Source organism: Hylobates moloch, unplaced genomic scaffold (assembly GCF_009828535.3).
Source record: "Hylobates moloch isolate HMO894 unplaced genomic scaffold, HMol_V3 SCAFFOLD_8, whole genome shotgun sequence".
NCBI lineage: Eukaryota > Metazoa > Chordata > Mammalia > Primates > Hylobatidae > Hylobates > Hylobates moloch.
In genome coordinates, this window is record NW_026652283.1 from 89,218,564 (window position 1) to 89,237,014 (window position 18,451).

General features: G+C 37.9%; 1 protein-coding gene across 2 annotated transcripts in view; it reads right to left on the reverse strand.

Moving 5' to 3' along the window:
• The window catches only part of MYRIP (myosin VIIA and Rab interacting protein), a 475,698-nt gene that overhangs the window by 219,792 nt on the left and 237,455 nt on the right, over positions 1-18,451 (reverse strand). For both annotated transcript variants that reach the window (XM_058441971.1, XM_032161998.2), the window contains exon 3: positions 11,889-12,110. In XM_058441971.1, coding sequence (XP_058297954.1) covers positions 11,889-12,110 — 222 coding nt within the window. The remainder of the gene's footprint in view (positions 1-11,888; positions 12,111-18,451) is intronic.

An 18,451-nucleotide genomic window follows, 5' to 3' on the forward strand; every position in this document is an offset into this window, starting at 1 on the left:
AAAGCAAGCTGGTGATCTTCAAAGAACCACACGAGCTCGCTAAAGAGCCAGGGATGCCTCTCACACCTCCTGGCAAAGCTTTTACCACTTCCTTAGTGGGGAGGAATTAGATATTAACATCAAAACCCCTCTGTACACGATTTAATATTTGTTGAATTACAATGATGTTTATGTGAATGCTAATAATCATATATGGTTTAGTTCATGCCATGGATTTAGTCATTCTCAATTAATTCTCTTATTTCTGTATTATCTAGTTAAAGAAAACCTCCAGCTCATGTTAAAATTGGAATCTATTGTGGGGCTCTCAGCTTACCCTTGCTGTCTAGATCCCGGTCCAAGACTGGCCAGAGTAGAGGAGCTATGTTCCTTAGTAAAAGGCATTCTAACAAGGTTTGTTTGGCCTGGATGTACCTCCTCAACCAAAACATTTGAAAACAGTAACAGATGAAACATGATTACAATGGGGATTATCTGTTATAAGGCGTCTTCATGTCCTTGGTATGGTATGGCTGAGTGATGAGAAGCAAACCAGAGGGATGGGCATATTCTTCCTCTAGAAGTCATCAAACATCTGAGTCACAGGTGCTTTTTATGTTTTTTGGCTTTTCTCCCCCCTCGATTGGTGACAAACTGTTCAACTGTTGCCTCAATTTTAAAGAGCATTGTCTATTGATTTTTCTCTCTTAATTTAAAGGTGTCATCAATTAGGGGCTAAATGAGGAGCATTACCTATGATGGAAGTTTGTTTTCTATTTGATAGCCTTTTATGCTGGCACTTGAACAAAAGATAATCTTTCCCATTTTATTTTTTCCCGAAAACCTTAAAGCACATTTGTAGCATATCTAATACTGCAGCTTATTATATTTTCTGGAGTAGTTTTCATCGTAGTGCCACTAAGATATATCAAACACTGGTGTGATTGGTGGGTATGTACTTGATTGGTTATATGCTAAAAAGGTGGTGCTAAGGAAATGCCTAAAGGCCTCAAGACTGGGTACAAACTTAAATATCAGAGTTTAAAGCAGTTAAAAATTTGTCATTTTTTCCCTACCATGTAAATAAGCAAAGTCAGTGATGACATCTGCTAGGCTGGTGACTGTTAAAAGAAAACAGAGCTTAAGAACCCATGATTTCTTAAGTACCCTAATTGCTCCAAGGCCAAAAAATGTGGCCTCTCAGTAGTGTACCTTTGTCCATGAATCTATAGTCAGTTAATAAGAACTATGCTATTAGCCAGTGTGATGTTTTGTCAGTTGCTAAAATCCCCAGTAATTTGAAAATATGCCTTGTGGCAGACAATGATGGTTGCCAAGGCATCCACTCCCCCTTCATCCTAGCTAACATCTAGCTAAAGTGTCAGAGAGAGACATTTATTTTAAGGAATAGGCTTATGAGATTGTGGAGACTGGCAAGTCCACACTTTGTAGGGTGGATGGGAGGCTGGAGACCCAGGGAAGAGTGCATGTTGCAGCTTGAGTTTGAAGGCAGACTGCTGGAAGAATTCCCTCATCTTTGGGAAAGTCAGTCTTTTTTCTCTTGAGGCCTTTAGTGGATTGGATAAGGCTCACCCACATTGTGAAGGGCAATTTGCTTTACTCAAAGTCTATTGATTTAAATTAATTTATCTAAAAAATATTTTCACAGCAACATCCAGACTAGCGTTTGACTCAATACCTAGGTGATATGACCTAGCCAAGTTGACACATAAAATTAACCATCATAGTCCCTTATGCAAACAAACTCATGTTAATAAAAACCTATGGTGATCAGGCTATAAACGTATCCTAAATGCTCAGATATTGTGGACATTACAGATTTAATAAAAAGCCTGTCAAACTTTGTATACCAATGTAAAGCTTCATTTTTCTTCCTCTTTTAAATCCTATTAAAAGATGAATTGGGAGGCCAATGAGTTTCCAAAATAACTTAAAGATTTAATTCATGCCCCTCATGTGCAAGGTCACGGTATATACTTTCACTAAGAACACAGACCTCTAAGGATTCAATCATTCAACGGATACCACCAACTCATCCTCTGTGGTCCAGATAGGATAAATGTTAGAGCTGAAAGGCCTTGGGTAAGATGGACTGCAAGGCAGCCAGAGTGACAAAGCAGTTAGCAGGAGTGCCAATGCTATATCCATGGGCTTTGAGGCCACTATGCTGTGTTAGGGCTGTGTTCCCTGATGGTTACTCCCCTGTTCAGGTCTGTTCTCACTACTACAGCTGCACAGGAAATCCAAGTGTGCAGTTAAGTACCTTGTAGACACAAGTGCCTTCAAGAGGAAGCAGAAATCACCCCCATTCTTTTGAGGTGAGGGAGCACAGGCTGGCCATTGCTCTAAAGACTTAAACTAGGGTGCAGGGCCTGGTTGAGTAAGGAGGCCTGTTGAGCAGTTGAAGGCAGGGGACCCAGAGGCTCAGGCTGTTTTCCTGAGGATATTGTAAGGAGACTCCTGAACTTGGAACTAACAAGGTGACTTTGAGACAACCACATAATCATTCCAAGTTTCAGACTTCCCTGGCCCTACACGTGGTTTATCACCTGCCCTTCACAGAGTTCTTGTAAGGATTAAATGAAACAACTCATCTGAAAAGACAAATTCAATCCCATACCCATAGCAAGTCCTCCTGATACATTTATTTGTTCTTTAATCTATTGATATTAAAGAACTAGTGAATGGAAAATACGTTTAGCTTTCACTGGTGGCAATTTAAATTTTAAAGAATTCCTATCCACCTCATGGTCACTTAGGGTGAATGGTTCAGACTGAGCTCTGTGGTTACAGTCTCTACAGAGATCTGATTTAGACAGGGTGGTATCTTAACCAAAACTGCCCATTAATTGGAACTTCAAAATACATGTCCCCTTCAATGGCTCCATTATCCCTGGGAAGCCAGATGGTATCAGCCCTGTGGCTTAAAGTGGGGCAGGGACGGGGGGCAGGGCAATACTGGGCTGATAAAGGAGAGGATTTTGGAATGGGGAAGAGAGAAGGGAGCAAGTCCTATATTTCTTTATGCTTCTTTTATTTATTCCTGGTTATAAAAGCATGCATGCAAAATGTGGAAAACTTGGAAACTAAATGGAAAATAGAGGTAAGAAGAAAATAATCCATAAGCCTAGCTCCTAAAGAATGATTACTCCTAGCATCATTGATTGTATATTTCCTTTTCTATTTTTCTATGTTTTCCTTATTACATAGTGATTATACGTACATTTTGCATTGCAGTTTTCAATCTAACATTTTAATATAAGAGTTTACCCATACTAACAAAACATGTACATTATTTTAAAGGCTTTATCCTATTGTGTCAAGTTGAATGTGTCCAAACTTACTTCTACCATTTTATTGTTCAGCATTTAGATTATGAATATTCTTTATATTACAAATAATTCAGTATAACTCATTTTGTACAGCATTTAAAAAATTCTCTTACATCATCAGTTGTAGGTTTTCAAACATGAAATTACTGGGAAAAAGAGTGCTTGGATATGCTAAAGGCTCTTGATACATGATGGTAAAAGGTTGTACCCATTTATACTTCCCCAGCAATGGAAAAGAGTGCCACTAATTTAATTTAAAAAATCACTTGAAGCATAAACCGGTATTCCCTTGATTTCTAATGAGGTTCAATATTTCCCCACATATTTGTTAACTTGTGCATATTCTTAGCCCATGGTGATAATTGTTTAATGTATTTTTCAAAGGATATTACAAATACATTGGAGTATCTCTAAAGCATACTGTGGAATAAAACCCTGTCACCAGCAGCAACATGGATGAAACTGGAGGTCATTATATTAAGTGAAATAAGCCAGGCACAGAAAGACAAATATTACATGTTCTCATTCATATGTGGGCACTAAAAAAGTGGACCTCATGGAGGGAGAGAGTAGAATTTTGGTGGTTACCAGGGGCTGGGAAAGGAAGTGAGGAGGAAGGGATGAAGAGAAGTTGGGTAAGGAGTACAAAAATACAGCTAAATGGAAGGAAAAAGTTATAGTATTCAATAGCATAGTAGGGAAATTATAGTTAACAACAATTTATTGTATATTTCAAAATAGCTAGAAGAGAAGAATTGTAAACATTTTCAACATAAAGATAAATGTTTCAGGTGATGGATATTCCAGTTACCCTGATTTGATCACGACACATTATATACAGTATCAAAATGTCACACATACCCTCAAAATACATACAACTAAGATATATCAATAAAAATAAATAAATAAATAAATAAATAAATAAATAAATAAATAAATAAATAAATAAATAAATAAATAAATAAATAAATAAATAAATAAATAAATAAAACATACTGTGGAGTTTATTCCAAAAGGACAAGATGCAATTTATGAAGTATGTGGGCTGTGTGAATACCAAGTAATAAGTGACTATATAGAAGTAAATAATACTCAATTCCAAGGAAAAAGAAATGAAGCCTTAAGTTTTCCTAGAAAAACCAAAGCAAATGCCACAAGCTTAATGAGCTGTGTTTTGATTTCAGTTCCAAGAATAATTTTTCTCCCATTCACTGAAAACAATTTTCCAAATTGTTCTGTGTTAAAGGTAATATAGGCACACCTTGGGCATATTGTGGGTTCAATCCCAGACCACCACAATAAAGTGAACATCACAAAAAAAGTGAGTTGCACAAATTTCTTGTTTCCCAGTGCATATAAAAGTCAGATAGACTATACTGTAGTCTATTAAATGTTGTGCACATAAAATTTATGTTTACGACATTCTGTAGTCTTTTAACTGTGCAACAGCATTGTGCCTCAAAAATGTACATAGCTAATTAAAAATACATTATCACTAAAGAAACACTAAAAATAATCTGAGCCTTCAGCAAGTTGTAATCTTTTTGTTGGTTGAGGGTCTTGATGTCGATGGTTGCTAACTGATCAGGGTGGTGGATGCTGAGGCTTGGGGTGGCTTTGGCAGTTTCTTAAAATAAGACAATTACAAAGTCTGCCATGTTGAATGATCTTCCTTTCATGAAGGATTTCTCTGTAGCATGTGATGCTATTTGATAGCATTTTACTTACAGTAAAAATTTTTCAAAGTTGAAGTCAATCATCTCAAACCCTGGCTACTGCTTTATCAACTAAGTTTATGAACTATTCTAAATCTTTTTTTGTCATTTCAACAACGTTCATAGTATCTTCACCAGGAGTAGATTCCATTTCAAAAAACCATTTTCTTTGCTCATTCGTAAGAAGCAACTCTTCACCTGTTCAAGTTTTCTCATGAGATTGCGGCAATTCAGTACATTGTCAGGCTCCACTTCTAATTCTAGTTCTCTTGCTATTTCTATCACATCTGCAGCTACTTCCTCCACTGAAGTCCTGAATCCCTCAAAGTCATCAGTGTGGGCTGGAATCAACTTTTTCCAAATGCCTGTTAATATTTTTACCTCTTTTCACAAATCACAAATGCTCTTAATGATATTTACTTTGCCAAGATCTATCAGAAAAATCACTATCTGTGGCTGTTATAGCATTACGAAATGTATTTCTGAAATAAGACTTAAAAGTCAAAATTACTGCTTGATCCTGGGCTGCAGAGTGGATGTTATGTTAGCAGGCATGAAAACAACATTCATCTCCTTGTATATTTTCATCAGAGCTCCTGGATGATCAGATGCATTGCCAATGAGCAATAATATTTTGAAAGGAATCTTTTTTTTTCTGAGCAGTAGGTCTCGACAGTGGGCTTAAAATATTCAGTAAACCATGCTGTAAACATACACGCTATCATTCAGGCTTTGTTGTTTTATTTATAGAGCACAGGCAGAGTAAATTTAGCATACTTTTTAGGGGACCTAGGATATTTGGAGTGCTAAAATGAGCATTGGCTTCAACTGGAAGTCACCAGCTACATCAGCTCCTAACAAGACAGCCTGTTCTTTGAAGCCAGGTATTGACTTCTTTTTAGTTATGAAAGTTGCAGATGGCCTCTTCCTCCAGCAAAAGGCTGTTTTGTCAACATTGATGAAATCTATTGTTTAGTGTAGCCACCTTCATCAATGATCTTAGCTAGATCTTCTGGATAACCTGCAGCTCCTCCATCAGCACTTGCTGCTTCACTTTGCACTTTTATGTTATAGAGATGGCTTCTTTCCTTAAACCTCATGAACCAACCTCTACTAGCTTCAAACTTTTCCACTGCAGCTTCCTCAACTCTCTCTGTCTTCACAGAATAGAAGAGTTAGGGCCTTGCTCTGAATATGGCTTTGGCTTAAGGGAATGTTGTGGCAGGTTTGACCTTCTATCCAGACCTCACAAACTTTCTCCCCATCAGCAATAAGGCTGTTCCATTTTATCATTCATGTGTTCACTGGAGTAGCACTTTTAACTTCCTTTGAGAGCTTTTCCTTTGCATTCACAACCTGGCTAATTGTCTGGCTCAAGATACCTAGCTTTTGGCCTATCTTGGTTCTCAACATGCCTTCCTCACTAATCATTTCTAACTTTGATTTAAAGTGAGAGATGTGTAACTTTTCCCTTTTTTTTTTTTTTGAACACTTAGAGGCCATTATAGGGCCATTAGTTGACTGAATTTAATATTGTTGTGTCTCAGGGAATAAGGAGGCCTGAGGACAGGGGGAGAGATGTGAGAACCACCAGTCAGTAGAGCAGTCAGAACACACACAATACTGATAGATTAAGTTTGTGCTGTCTTATATGGGTGTGGTTTGTTGTGCCCCCAAACAATTATAATAGTAACATCAAAGATCACTGATTACAGATAACCGTAACAATAATAATGAGAAAATTTGCTATATAATGGAAAAGTCTGAAGTATTGTGAGAATCACCAAAATGTGACACAGAGACATGAAGTGAGCCTATGCTATCGGAAAAAGTGGCCTCGACAGACTTGCTTAATGCAGGGTTGCCACAAACCTTCAATTTGTAAAAACTGTAATATCTGTGAAGCACAGTAAAGTACAATAAAATGAGATACGCCTGTGACATACAAAATGACAAAAATTAGAGTGAACAATTTTTATAATGAAGCAAAGAGCTAGAAAGCTAATTTCTTTCCAAGGAAAGTAGGAATGTTGTTCCCAAACCAATTAGGCCCAAAATGATTATGACTGATATGTATGGTCTGGGCTCACTCTGAAAAGTTTTGCTTCCTGAAGAAGACCTTAAATACAAGTACTGTATGTCTTTATTCATAATGTTTGAATGAATGCATACAATAAATTATCAAGAAGATAAATCTATATATAAAATGAAAAAATGACAAAGGGATGATTCAGTAGTATCCCATTTTCTATATAACTTCCAAAATAAGTAATTCATCATTCATTCTATAATACATTTAATTTTTTAATCTCCCAAAGCTAAAAATTTTAGACTAACACTGATAACAGAAATACATTTTAATGCAAAATATATGAAGCAAAATGACTAACAAAGAACCAAATGATTAGAATTACAACTTTAAAATTCTCAAAATGCTTTTACTGAACTAAATAACCAAACAGAAAGGTAGGAAATATGGATTGTTTTTCACTGAGATGAAAAGAAGAAAGTTAAAGTTATAGGTTACCACCTTTTTCTTAGAGACTTGACACTGTCTGGGTCCTCTCCTGATGAATGCCATGTTTCTAATCCGACTCTCTCATTTAGAGCTGTACAATAGACAGCCCCAGGTATTTGATACAGTTATTACTTCTGAGGCTATTCATATTGTAGGATGAATGTCTACCTTTAATTCCTACTCCTAATTTTTTGTGGACAAGAATTTTTATTACTATAATTATTCATAGCCCATAGTATCTCAAAAAACATACGCATATGGTAGCCACTGGATAAATAGCTAGAAATTAAACCAATGTAGCAAAAATGGTTTTATTTAAATAAGGAAAGGAATGCACCTCATGGGCAGTGGGGAGTGAATATGGGTCTGAAAGTGGCCTCACAAAAGTGATAATCTGTGTAACCTCACAGATCTACTATCAACTATTGCGATTTCATATACAAACACAAAATGTGCTCTTCATAGAATCTGACATACAATGTTTTAAAAACCCACTTGCTTGAAGATGAAAATTCTAGAAGAATGTTCCAAAGAGTTGTATCTAAAGTAAATCAGTTCTAACCAAGAAGGGAGTTTCAGATTGAATGGACAGAGAAGCTACTGGACAAAGTGGACAAGCAGCCGTGGGTGTCCATACTGCCACAATATTCAAGTCACGTAATCCTTAAATGTGTTACATGATGAATTTGGCTCTAGCACTTGTGTAATGTTGAAGGGTTACAGTTTGTTGCTATATAAATAAAATTAACTCTTCTAAGGCATCCTTCAAAAAACAAGAACGTGATCCGGGTATAACATTAAAGACTGTCCGCTCACAGGCCATACATCTGTGGTACTTTGAAAGACATGCTTCTCTGTCAAACAGGGCCTTAGAGACATTTCAGGAAGCAAAAACATGTCACATATTTCATGGATTTCTTTCCTAGACAGGTTCCCGTGATTGAATTGAGCAATACAGAAAAATAGGGAATGAACCAAATTTCTCCATCCCGTTGGGTTTCAGCCAATAATAATCTCAAGACATAATACAAGATTAAAGCAGCAACATTTCCAATTTCTCCTCAGCATCCCCTTTCTGCCAGCTTTGATTAAACAAGTGTGGGTGTGTTCTGTTTGAGCTAGACACATTGAATGTGGAAGACTCCTCAGTAACCCTCCACCTTCTTAAAAAAAAAAAATGGAACAAGGGTACACTGGCTGTTGCATGTCTTTCCAGGTATCCTTCTATGAATGGTTCTTTATTTTCTAACGCTCAGCTTCTGAGACTCAGGAGCTGTCATGCAATGTTAACATGAACATGATGCAAGATTAAGTGAAATGGGACTACCTAAGCCTCCTGCCTCCTCATTAAGTTGCTAGAAATATGAAATGAAAATTTAAAATATAGTCTTGGCAGCCATTGCTGCCTTTTTACAACTTATTTTTCCAATATCTGACAAATTATTGAGACAACATTGTATAAGAGAAATAGCAAATGGTTGGCATCAGAAGATCTTGCTTTTGCGAGGCAAGGTTCTTCCATTTATAGGTGATGTGATTCTGAGGTGGTGCAGCAACTACTCAGCACTACTGGTATTTGATTAATGCAATGTGTCATTTAATTGTAACTAATAATAGATGCCTGCATACAACTCATGGTGAATGTGGGGTTGAGAGGCTGTGACTGCACTCTATTGCTACTAACTGTTTAGTAAATTTGGTGACTTTTCTTACTGGGGGAGAAGAGGAATAGGTAAATATTGAAAGAAATCAAATCATGTAGGTGCTGATACTTCCTTTTATTTGTGGGGGAATATGCTGAAGCACAGTATAGTATACTTTAATAATGGCTAGGGTTTGACATTCCAATGATTTCGCCATCCCTTAAAGATCAAACGCCAATTCTTCACACAAACTGACCCAATCACTTGCCATCATCCCGCTGCAATAGTGGTCTGCTTCAGACCCTCCACACACCTTGGGGGACTGTTTTGTTTGCTCATGCCACACCTTGTCTGAGAGTGTCTCCTGATTCCTCCTCTCCAACTGAGTTCCATCTAGGATGCCCTCTTTTTCCATGAAACCTCTTTAGGACATCTAACACTCTCTGAGTTCTTTCCTCTAAAATTCCTAAAGCCTCATTCTGTACTATGCATCTGGCTGCTATAAATATTGTCCTGCTCTATTTGAGTCACAAAGATTCATGTGCTTTCTATGTGCCAGGCTCTGGTGCTACAAATGGAGTTGAAGAAGAAAGTGTCCCTCTCCTGGCGGTGTTTACCACCAGTTGGTAACAAACATCAGTGTAGCGCATGCAGCCATGGCAGATGTTTGACTCAAATGCCACACGGGACTTGCCAAACTTGGTAGGTGCAGAATCATAACATGTAGTCAATTCATCTTCTCCAACTCCTTAGGTCTCTCACATCCTGACCTTCTAGTTCCTTCTCATTTAAGAAAAACTTGTCACCTGGCTCATTCTTCACCTCCATACTGTGGCCACTATCCTGGGTTTTTCCAGTCATATGGTCACTGGTATTTTGGTCCCTTAACTTCTTCTTCTAGGCATTGTCTCCTCTTCCCTTGGTCACTACTCAACTGATCTACTTTAGAAATCACAAATTCATCTTTTTCTCTATATAGAATTTTCATTTTTTCCAATTTTCTTTATCAAGTACTCCCACTGTGACAGTTCGTTGACTTTATCAGATACTACTTCTGGTTGACTGACCCCTTCATTTCCTCCCCATCCATCCATAGCCCCTTTCTGTTTTTCCTTACTATCCCGATTCTGTCTTTACATTCTTCACCATCCAATATCCTTAACTCAGTTACCCTCTGACCTGTCCCAAGCCCCACGAAACTCCCAATCTGTGGGAAGATTGAAAGAAAACAGATTCATAATTAGTTACAGGAACTTGGCTCAAATGTCTGCATCTCAAACTCCTGTAATGCCTATTTAGATCTACTCTTATTTCTTCCAACATCCAACTGTCTTGTTCTCAGTGCCACAATATTCAAGTCACATAATCCTTAAATGTGTTACATGATGAATTTGGCTTACTCCACCTTGACTGAGAAATAGAAGGCATGTGGATGAACCTTTCTCTGTTGATCACTACCAGATGTACACTCATCTGTAATCCCAGTTTCCTCCTTCCCTTTGTTGTTGCAGGGCTTTTCCTCCTCCTTTCAAGCTGCCACGTGGAGACCCAGATGGGCTCCTTGCTCTGACCAAGTCAGGCACAGGACCTGCGCAGCACCCAGCCTTAACATACCACTTTTTGTTTCAGTTCGTGTCTCTGCAATGAATATGAATATATATATTTTGTAGCCCAGAGCCTGATTCCTTGGAGACCCCAAGGAAACTTGGCAGCTGTCCCCATTAACTAGCTCTATGGGAAAATTCTAGGTCTTGGTGCATTGAAGGATGCAAGCGAGTAAACAGGGCAGGGAGAGGAGAAAGGAGGAAAGAGGGAAAAGGTGTGGGAGGCAGGGGCTTCTGAGTGTGTGCTCCCAGGACCTGCTCATCTCTGCTTCACTCATTAACAGGTATTTCGGAAGCATGCAGCAAATACGAATCACAATGCACACTATAGCTGCTAGGATGAGCACAGACAAATACCAAACACGGGTTTATCAAACTCATCAGTTTCCAAATACTCAACAGATCAAAGCAGTGCTCTGCTGGTCACTGAGGGAGAATGTGAAATGCCATGCTTGTTATTTCCTTCACAAGGTTGTCTTCATCTCCCCTTTCACAGCATTGACTCTTTTTTGTCTTTCACAATCTTGCTTTTATTTCTTGTCCTCTATGAAGCTTTCTCCAAGCCCTAGGGCCAGTCTCTCCTTGCTCAGTGCCCTCATAGCCAATAGACAAATTAGTCAGGGCATGTATCTCCACATACGAAGGCCCAGCACTCATGTATCACACCATCCGCTATGCCTCTGAGTCACTCATAACTGGCCTAATTCACCATCATGTTTCCTGCACCCAGCATAATTCCTAAGAATCCAACACATGCTTATGCAATGAACAAACGAAAGGATGAGACCAGATAAGAAATTCCAAAAAGATGAACAACATATGTAGGAGCTGAATCTTTAATCCCAAGAAAGCCCTTTCTATTCACACCCAGGTGCTCCCGGGGGGCCCTCTCTCATCCTCCCTATAAAGATCAACAGGTTTCCTTATCCATGCATCTCTCTTCAGCAAGCTATTTACTTTGGTCAATACTCTGTGTTGATCTACCAATCATAGCTGGTCCTACCTGACTGCAGGAAGTGGCAGGTGAATCTCTCTAAATCACCAGTGTAGACCCTGGGAATGCACCAGCCACTCACCTTGCTTGCTGGCAGACGCAGCAGACCCAGGCCTTTTCGTGCTTCTGGTAGGAGCAGCAGCTCTTGCAGACATTGAACTTGCAATCTCCACACCGGCGCTTGGTGTTGATGAGGAAGGTGAAGGGTGAGCAGCAGCGCATGCAGCAGTGCTCCACAAACTGCTGGTGCTTCGAGAGGATGCTGCACTTGCTGCCTTCCTCATCCAGCTTCTGCTTCAGCTCACTGGGAAACCAAGGTAGGGGAAACGGGAGGAGGAGAGAAACACAACATCAGGTCGGGGGTATCTCCCCAAAGCACGCACCCTGTCCCTCCCTTAGGCCAAGCTACCATGTAGGACCTTCCTGGAGAACAAGAGAACTCAGAAAGACCAACTGCTCAACATTATGTCCAGAGAAGAACATTAATCGTGGATTAGTTTTGTGTACTCCTGTATGTCAGATTTTCTATAAGCATGAAAATCTCATTACTTACATTTCAGAGACTACATTGAGATACAAGTTATTAAAAAACTAATAAGGATATCCTTGAAAAATAAAACCTTTAACTTAATTAATGCCTTTTTAAAAGAGCAGGAGATCACTTATGATAAAACATTAATCCTCACACAGCCCAGCTGGGAATATGATAAATGCAGTCCTGGCTTTATTTAACATCCCTGGAAACTGAAGTACTCAAGGATTTTTAAAAGCTTTCAAATCTATATGAGTCAATAAGGATTCTATGGGTGATGGGCAGATTGAGGCACTGGTGATTCATAGTTGGATAAAAGAACAATTCTGTTCTTCTAAAAAACTCCTGGTCACTGGGCACACAGCCAGCCACATTAATGCAAAACATGACGGCGCACACACTCCTCTCTGTGCTCAGCGAGAAGAAAAATACACTGCAAACAGGTTGAGTAACCTGGGGAAAAAAATGAAAAAAAAATTACTCTGAATCAGCAGGTTTGAGTTGTTTTTCCTGCTATGAAAATGGGGGTCCCCAAAGAACAGTAGAAAAATTATTATTTTTACTACTATTTTACTATACTAGATTGCTAGACTATAATTTTTACTATTTTAGTACTCCTATATTAGACTTTTACTATTTTCCTACTGTTGCACACTACCATTATAATAGTAAAACACAGTCCCCCACTTATAATGGTTCAACTTATGATTTTTCAATTTTCTGATGATGCAGAAACTATATGGATTCATTAGAAAGCACCAGAAAGTGATACAATACTCTATCATGATGCTGAGCATAGCAGCAGTGAGCCACAGCTCCCAGTCAGCCATGAGGTCATGAGGGAGATATTCTATGGTGGACTATGTTTTACTATGTTGTCAGATGACTTTGCCCAGCTGCAGGCTAATGTAAGTGTTCTGGGCATGTTTAAGTTGGCTGGGCTAAGCTGTAATGTTCAGTAGGTTAGGTGTATTAAATGCATTTTCAACTTATGATAGTTTCAACTTCTGATGGGTTTACTAGGACGCAATCCCACTGTAAATCAAGGGGCATCTATACTATATTTTACTACAGCATTTTACTATGATAATACTTGATAGTATTTTGCTACCATTTACTACTACTGTTTTACTACTATTTTACTTTATTACTTTTTTTTTACTTTTTATCTTTACTACTATTTTTATTTTTACTACTATTTACTACTCTTTACTACTATTACTATTTTTCTGTACCCAGTTGTGATTATGCAGTTAATACTGGATATATTTATGATGTATGCGGCAAACATTTTCTCCTGTTCTGCCCTTGTCTTTTTATGTTTATGGTGTTATTCTTGTTTAGAAATGCTTAATTTTTCTGTAGTTAAATCTGTCAGGCTTTTCTTTTATGGACATTGGGCTTTATGTCTTGCTTGAGAAGGCCTAGACCACCCTATCAGTTTATATACATAGTCAATTAGCCCCTGTAGTGGGTTGAAGGTTGGCTCTCTTAAATGATATGTCCATGCCCTAAATCACTGGAATCTGTAACTATTACCTTATTTAGAAAAGGGGTCTTATAAATTAAGAATTTTGAGATGTAGTTATCCTGCATTATCTGAGTGAGCTCTAAATCCAATGACAACTGTCCTTTAAGAGACACACAGAGAAAGCAATGTGAAGACAAAGGCAGAGATTGGAGTGCTGTGGCTACAATCCAAGTAACACCAAGGTTTGCCAGCAGCCACCAAAAGCTAGGAAAGAGGCATGGGCAGATTCTCCCCCAAGAGACTTGGGAGGGAGTGTGGCCCTGCCAACGCCTTGATTGTAGACTTTTGACCTCCAGAAGAGGGAGACAATACATTCTTATTGTTTTAAGCCACCTATTTGTGATAATTTGTTACAGCAGCCTCAGGAAACTAATATAGTTTCTACTTAAAAAAAAAAAAAAAGGAAAACAGTAAGTACAAACTTTCCTCAACACTATATTCTCATCTAATTACCACTCTCTAATAGTCCTAACCTCTTCTAGTTAAAATTCCTGAAAGCATCATCCCTGGTGGTCAATATGTGTTCTTTATTTCCACTCACTCCTGGGTCCACTCCAGTGGGCCTTTTGTTCTTTTTCTTAAAGAAAACAAAATCTCTGCTTGAGATCCCCCACAGACATTCATGTTGCAAGATCCAAAGGGACTTTCTAGGCCTTGTCTTACCTGATTATTCTTACATTCTTGAAATATTCTCTTCCCTTCCTCGTGTTACTCTTGTTTTCTCAGCCCTTTTCCAATTCCTTTGCAAGCTATCTCTTCCTCCTATTCTGACTTGTTAAATGTTAGACAAGACTTTTTAAGGCATGATAAAATATTTATTCACTGATGAAGATTATTTTCAACATTAATGTTAACCTTTTATTGAATAGATTGTTTGAGGCATGGTCTATGTGACTAGGTAGACTTTCTCCACCCCAACTTTCCTCAAGCATGGACAAATCCCTTCTTTTCAGTTCATTGAAGCAGCAGACTCTAAGGTGTGGTGGGTGATGGACGTTTATTACCAATGGCTTAAGGGTAGTAGAAGGTGATGGAAGAGGAACCCAGCTCCAGGCCTAACAGAAAACCATTTCATGTGGGCATGCTGCAGTTAAAGCCCTCATCCACCACCTTTGGGATTCCTTCACAGGCCCTGTCAACAGACATGTTGCGGTTCCATCTCTGTCTATCCAGGTTCCCATATGTCCCCTCTCTTCTCTTGTTCCAGGGCCCTTCATGGCTGGTTAGAGGAAAATTATCCAAAGCTGTGACCTAACTGGTAAAAAATGGCTGCATATGTAGGAGTCACCCTTGGCTGACTCACAAGGCATGGGAGTAAATGAATCAGGACACAGGTAAGCAAGAACGAAGACCATGAGAATTACCTTTCTTTCTCTCCCCTGCCCCCTTGTTCCCTCTCTCTCCTTCCCCTGTCCCCATATTTTTAAATTAAAAGGATGGTATTATTTATACTGTTTTAATTATGAAACCTAAAAAATGGTCTATTTTTGTTTAGGTTTTCAAGTGTGTTGATATAAAGTGGTTCACAAATTTCTCTCACGATTATAAATCTCTGCTACCTCTGTCATTATGTCCCTCTTTTCTTTCAGAATATTGTTTATTTGTCCCTTGTTCAGTAAGTTCAGAGGTCTACTTATTTCATTAATTTTAAGGATAACTAGCTTTTAGTTAGGTTGATGGTTGTCTACATGGTTTATTAGTTCTCCATTGCAATAAAGTCCAGTCTTATCTTTATTATTTCTTCTTTCTACTGGTTTGAGTTTATTCTTTTCTCTAACTTTTAACAAGTAAAATTTTTTAAAGCAAACTCACTTTTAACATTTACTCTTTCCTAATCTATGCATTTAAGGCTATAAAACTCTCTCAACACATCATTTTTATTGTACCTTGCAGGTTTTAAATAAGAAAATTTTTATTGTCATTGAGTCTTACATATTTTATAATTCACAGGTTTAAAATTTTCCAAATATGTGGCTTTTGTTACTAACTTTTCTTTAACATTTTGATAGGAGCATCTCAAATAAATTCTTTGGTATTCATTGAGACTTTCATTATAGCTTCATAGTTAGCCAATTTGTGTAAAGCCCCATATGTGTTTGAAAAGAATGTTTATTCTCTACTGACTGATAACAAGATGCTAACCAAAAAGTGACTGAGGCAGGTCTCAATGGATAGAGGTTTATTTAGCCAAGGTTGAGGACACTTCGGGGAAAAACACAATTCATGGGAGCTTTTTCCAAAGAGGGTTTGGGAACTTCAGTATTTAAAGGAGAAAGTGTGAGCCAGAGAGAAAACAGGAAGTGGGGATAGGCAGTGATGTAAATGGTTACATTCTGGTGAGGCTCTGATTAGCATTCACAAATCTACATTTCACATGTGAAAAGAGGGCGCAGAGGGAAAAGTCAATTCTGCATCCATCTCAGGGTAGGCAGGAGGATGATTTCTGGTCTTGTCATTGTCCCGTATCTGTGACAACATGCTGGTAATTGACATTGTCAGATGAGAGTCAACAGAACTAAGTTTTAGGACTAGTTTATAGGGGGATATGTATCCTGAAAGATTTAGTGGCTCACAAGGAATTTCCTTGTGAGAAATTTGTGAGGGAGACCATCTGGGGCAATACGTGTTGTAAAAGGAACATAAAGTCCCCGGACCCCAAACCCACTAAACCAAAGGGAAAAGACAAGCTGGGAAATAGGCCATGCAAACCTGCCTCCCTTTATTCCTAAATAGACAGCTACAAGATAAAAGGCTACATACCTCCCTTGCAATTTGCTCACAAGGAAGGCCCTTTACTTCCATTCAATTTTACCTTGACAGTGTAAATTAACATCTTATCTTCACAGGCACGGGACAAAGGACAGAATTAAAAATCATCCCTTGGCTCACCTGAGACAAATGTGTAGCTGACTGCTTTCTGTACTCCATGATTATTTTATCTTATGCAAAAATGCAGATTCACTGAGAGCAAGATAAATACATTTATATTGAAATTACTAATAAATTTGGACTTTTTTCTACTATGCTATGTTTTATTTTCTATTTACCATGCCTTTTCTGTTTCTTCCTACTTTCTATCAGATTGATTGGTTTTCTTCACTCTCTGTGTTTTTTCATTATGATTAGGCAGTTTATGTTTCATTTCTTTCAGTGGTTAGCTTTAACATATTAACATGCATATTTGGACTAATGTATAAAGTTAACAGATGTCTCATCATCAACAATACAAACTTTAATTTCCTCTGGTGTTCTACAGGGCTACTGATTTAATGTTGGTTTGTAATTGCAAAAATTATGCTTAATATTGTTTGGTTGAGGTTTTAGCCACCCCACATGAAGAAGACTAGGGCTTGCCCTGAGACTGAAAGTCCTAAAGATAGGAAACTCAACTAGTGTCATTTCCTTCATGTAAGTATCAATACTTCTCCAGCATCTCATGCATCTGGTTGCAAATGGGGTGTTCTAAGGCCATATGTACTTCCTCCAGAAAGTGTATTTTTTATTTGCAGGAGTGTTGGTCCAATAGAAGCTTACTCAGCAATCATCAATAGCAGAACTCTTGCTATTTTAAATTGATTTTTGTATAGATTTATACACATTTATCAATTTTGTTGCCCATTATTGCTTCTTGCATCTGATTTTCCTTCTGTTAATTTTCTTTATTGCTTCAGTTCTTCTGGTAATTCTTTCATCAAGGTAAACTCTAGCAGCCTCTATTTAACCCTTACATTTCAATGACAGTTTAGAAGGCTGCAGAATTCCAAGTTGACAGCTCATTTTGAATAATTTTTTTTTTTTGGTATCAATTGTTGCAATGGGAAGTCTGTCAGTGTCTTTTTTTTTTTGGATACTTCTACTGAAAGCTGTTTCAGTTTTTATTATAGGTACAGTTCTCCCCTGAGAATTCTTTGGGAGAAATAAAAACATTTGTTTTTAATTTAAAAGAATGGTAACATGCTGTAGCATAATATTAACTATTTCAGTGATTTTATCAATTTTATCTTCCCCTGCCTTAATGTAATAAACGTATATCTCGATTAAGTACAAATCTTTACATTACGTTGTCCCTAATGACAAATATTATTTTAGGCAACTTAATTTTTTTGTTTTTTTTTTTTCTTTTATTTATTTATTTTTTATTATCGTACTTTAAGTTTTAGGGTACATGTGCACAATGTGCAGGTTTGTTACATATGTATCTATGTGCCATGTTGGTGTGCTGCACCCATTAATTCGTCATTTAGCATTAGGTGTATCTCCTAATACTATCCCTTCCCCCTCCCCCCAACCCACAACAGTCCCCGGAGTGTGATGTTCCCCTTCCTGTGTCCATGTGTTCTCATTGTTCAATTCCTACTGTCAGTGTAATTGTAGAAGACTCTAACTTCTCTCACTGGTTAGTTTTAAGAATTTTTAAATTTGTCTTTAGTGTTCTTCAGTTTCACTATGAAGTGACTAAGTGTGGATTTGTTTGCGTTCATTTTGCTTGGGTCTCTTCGTCATTTTTTAAAACTTCATTAATTCTAAAGAATTCTCTAGACAACATTTTTGAATGTTGTCTCCTGCTCTATTTTCTCCTCCC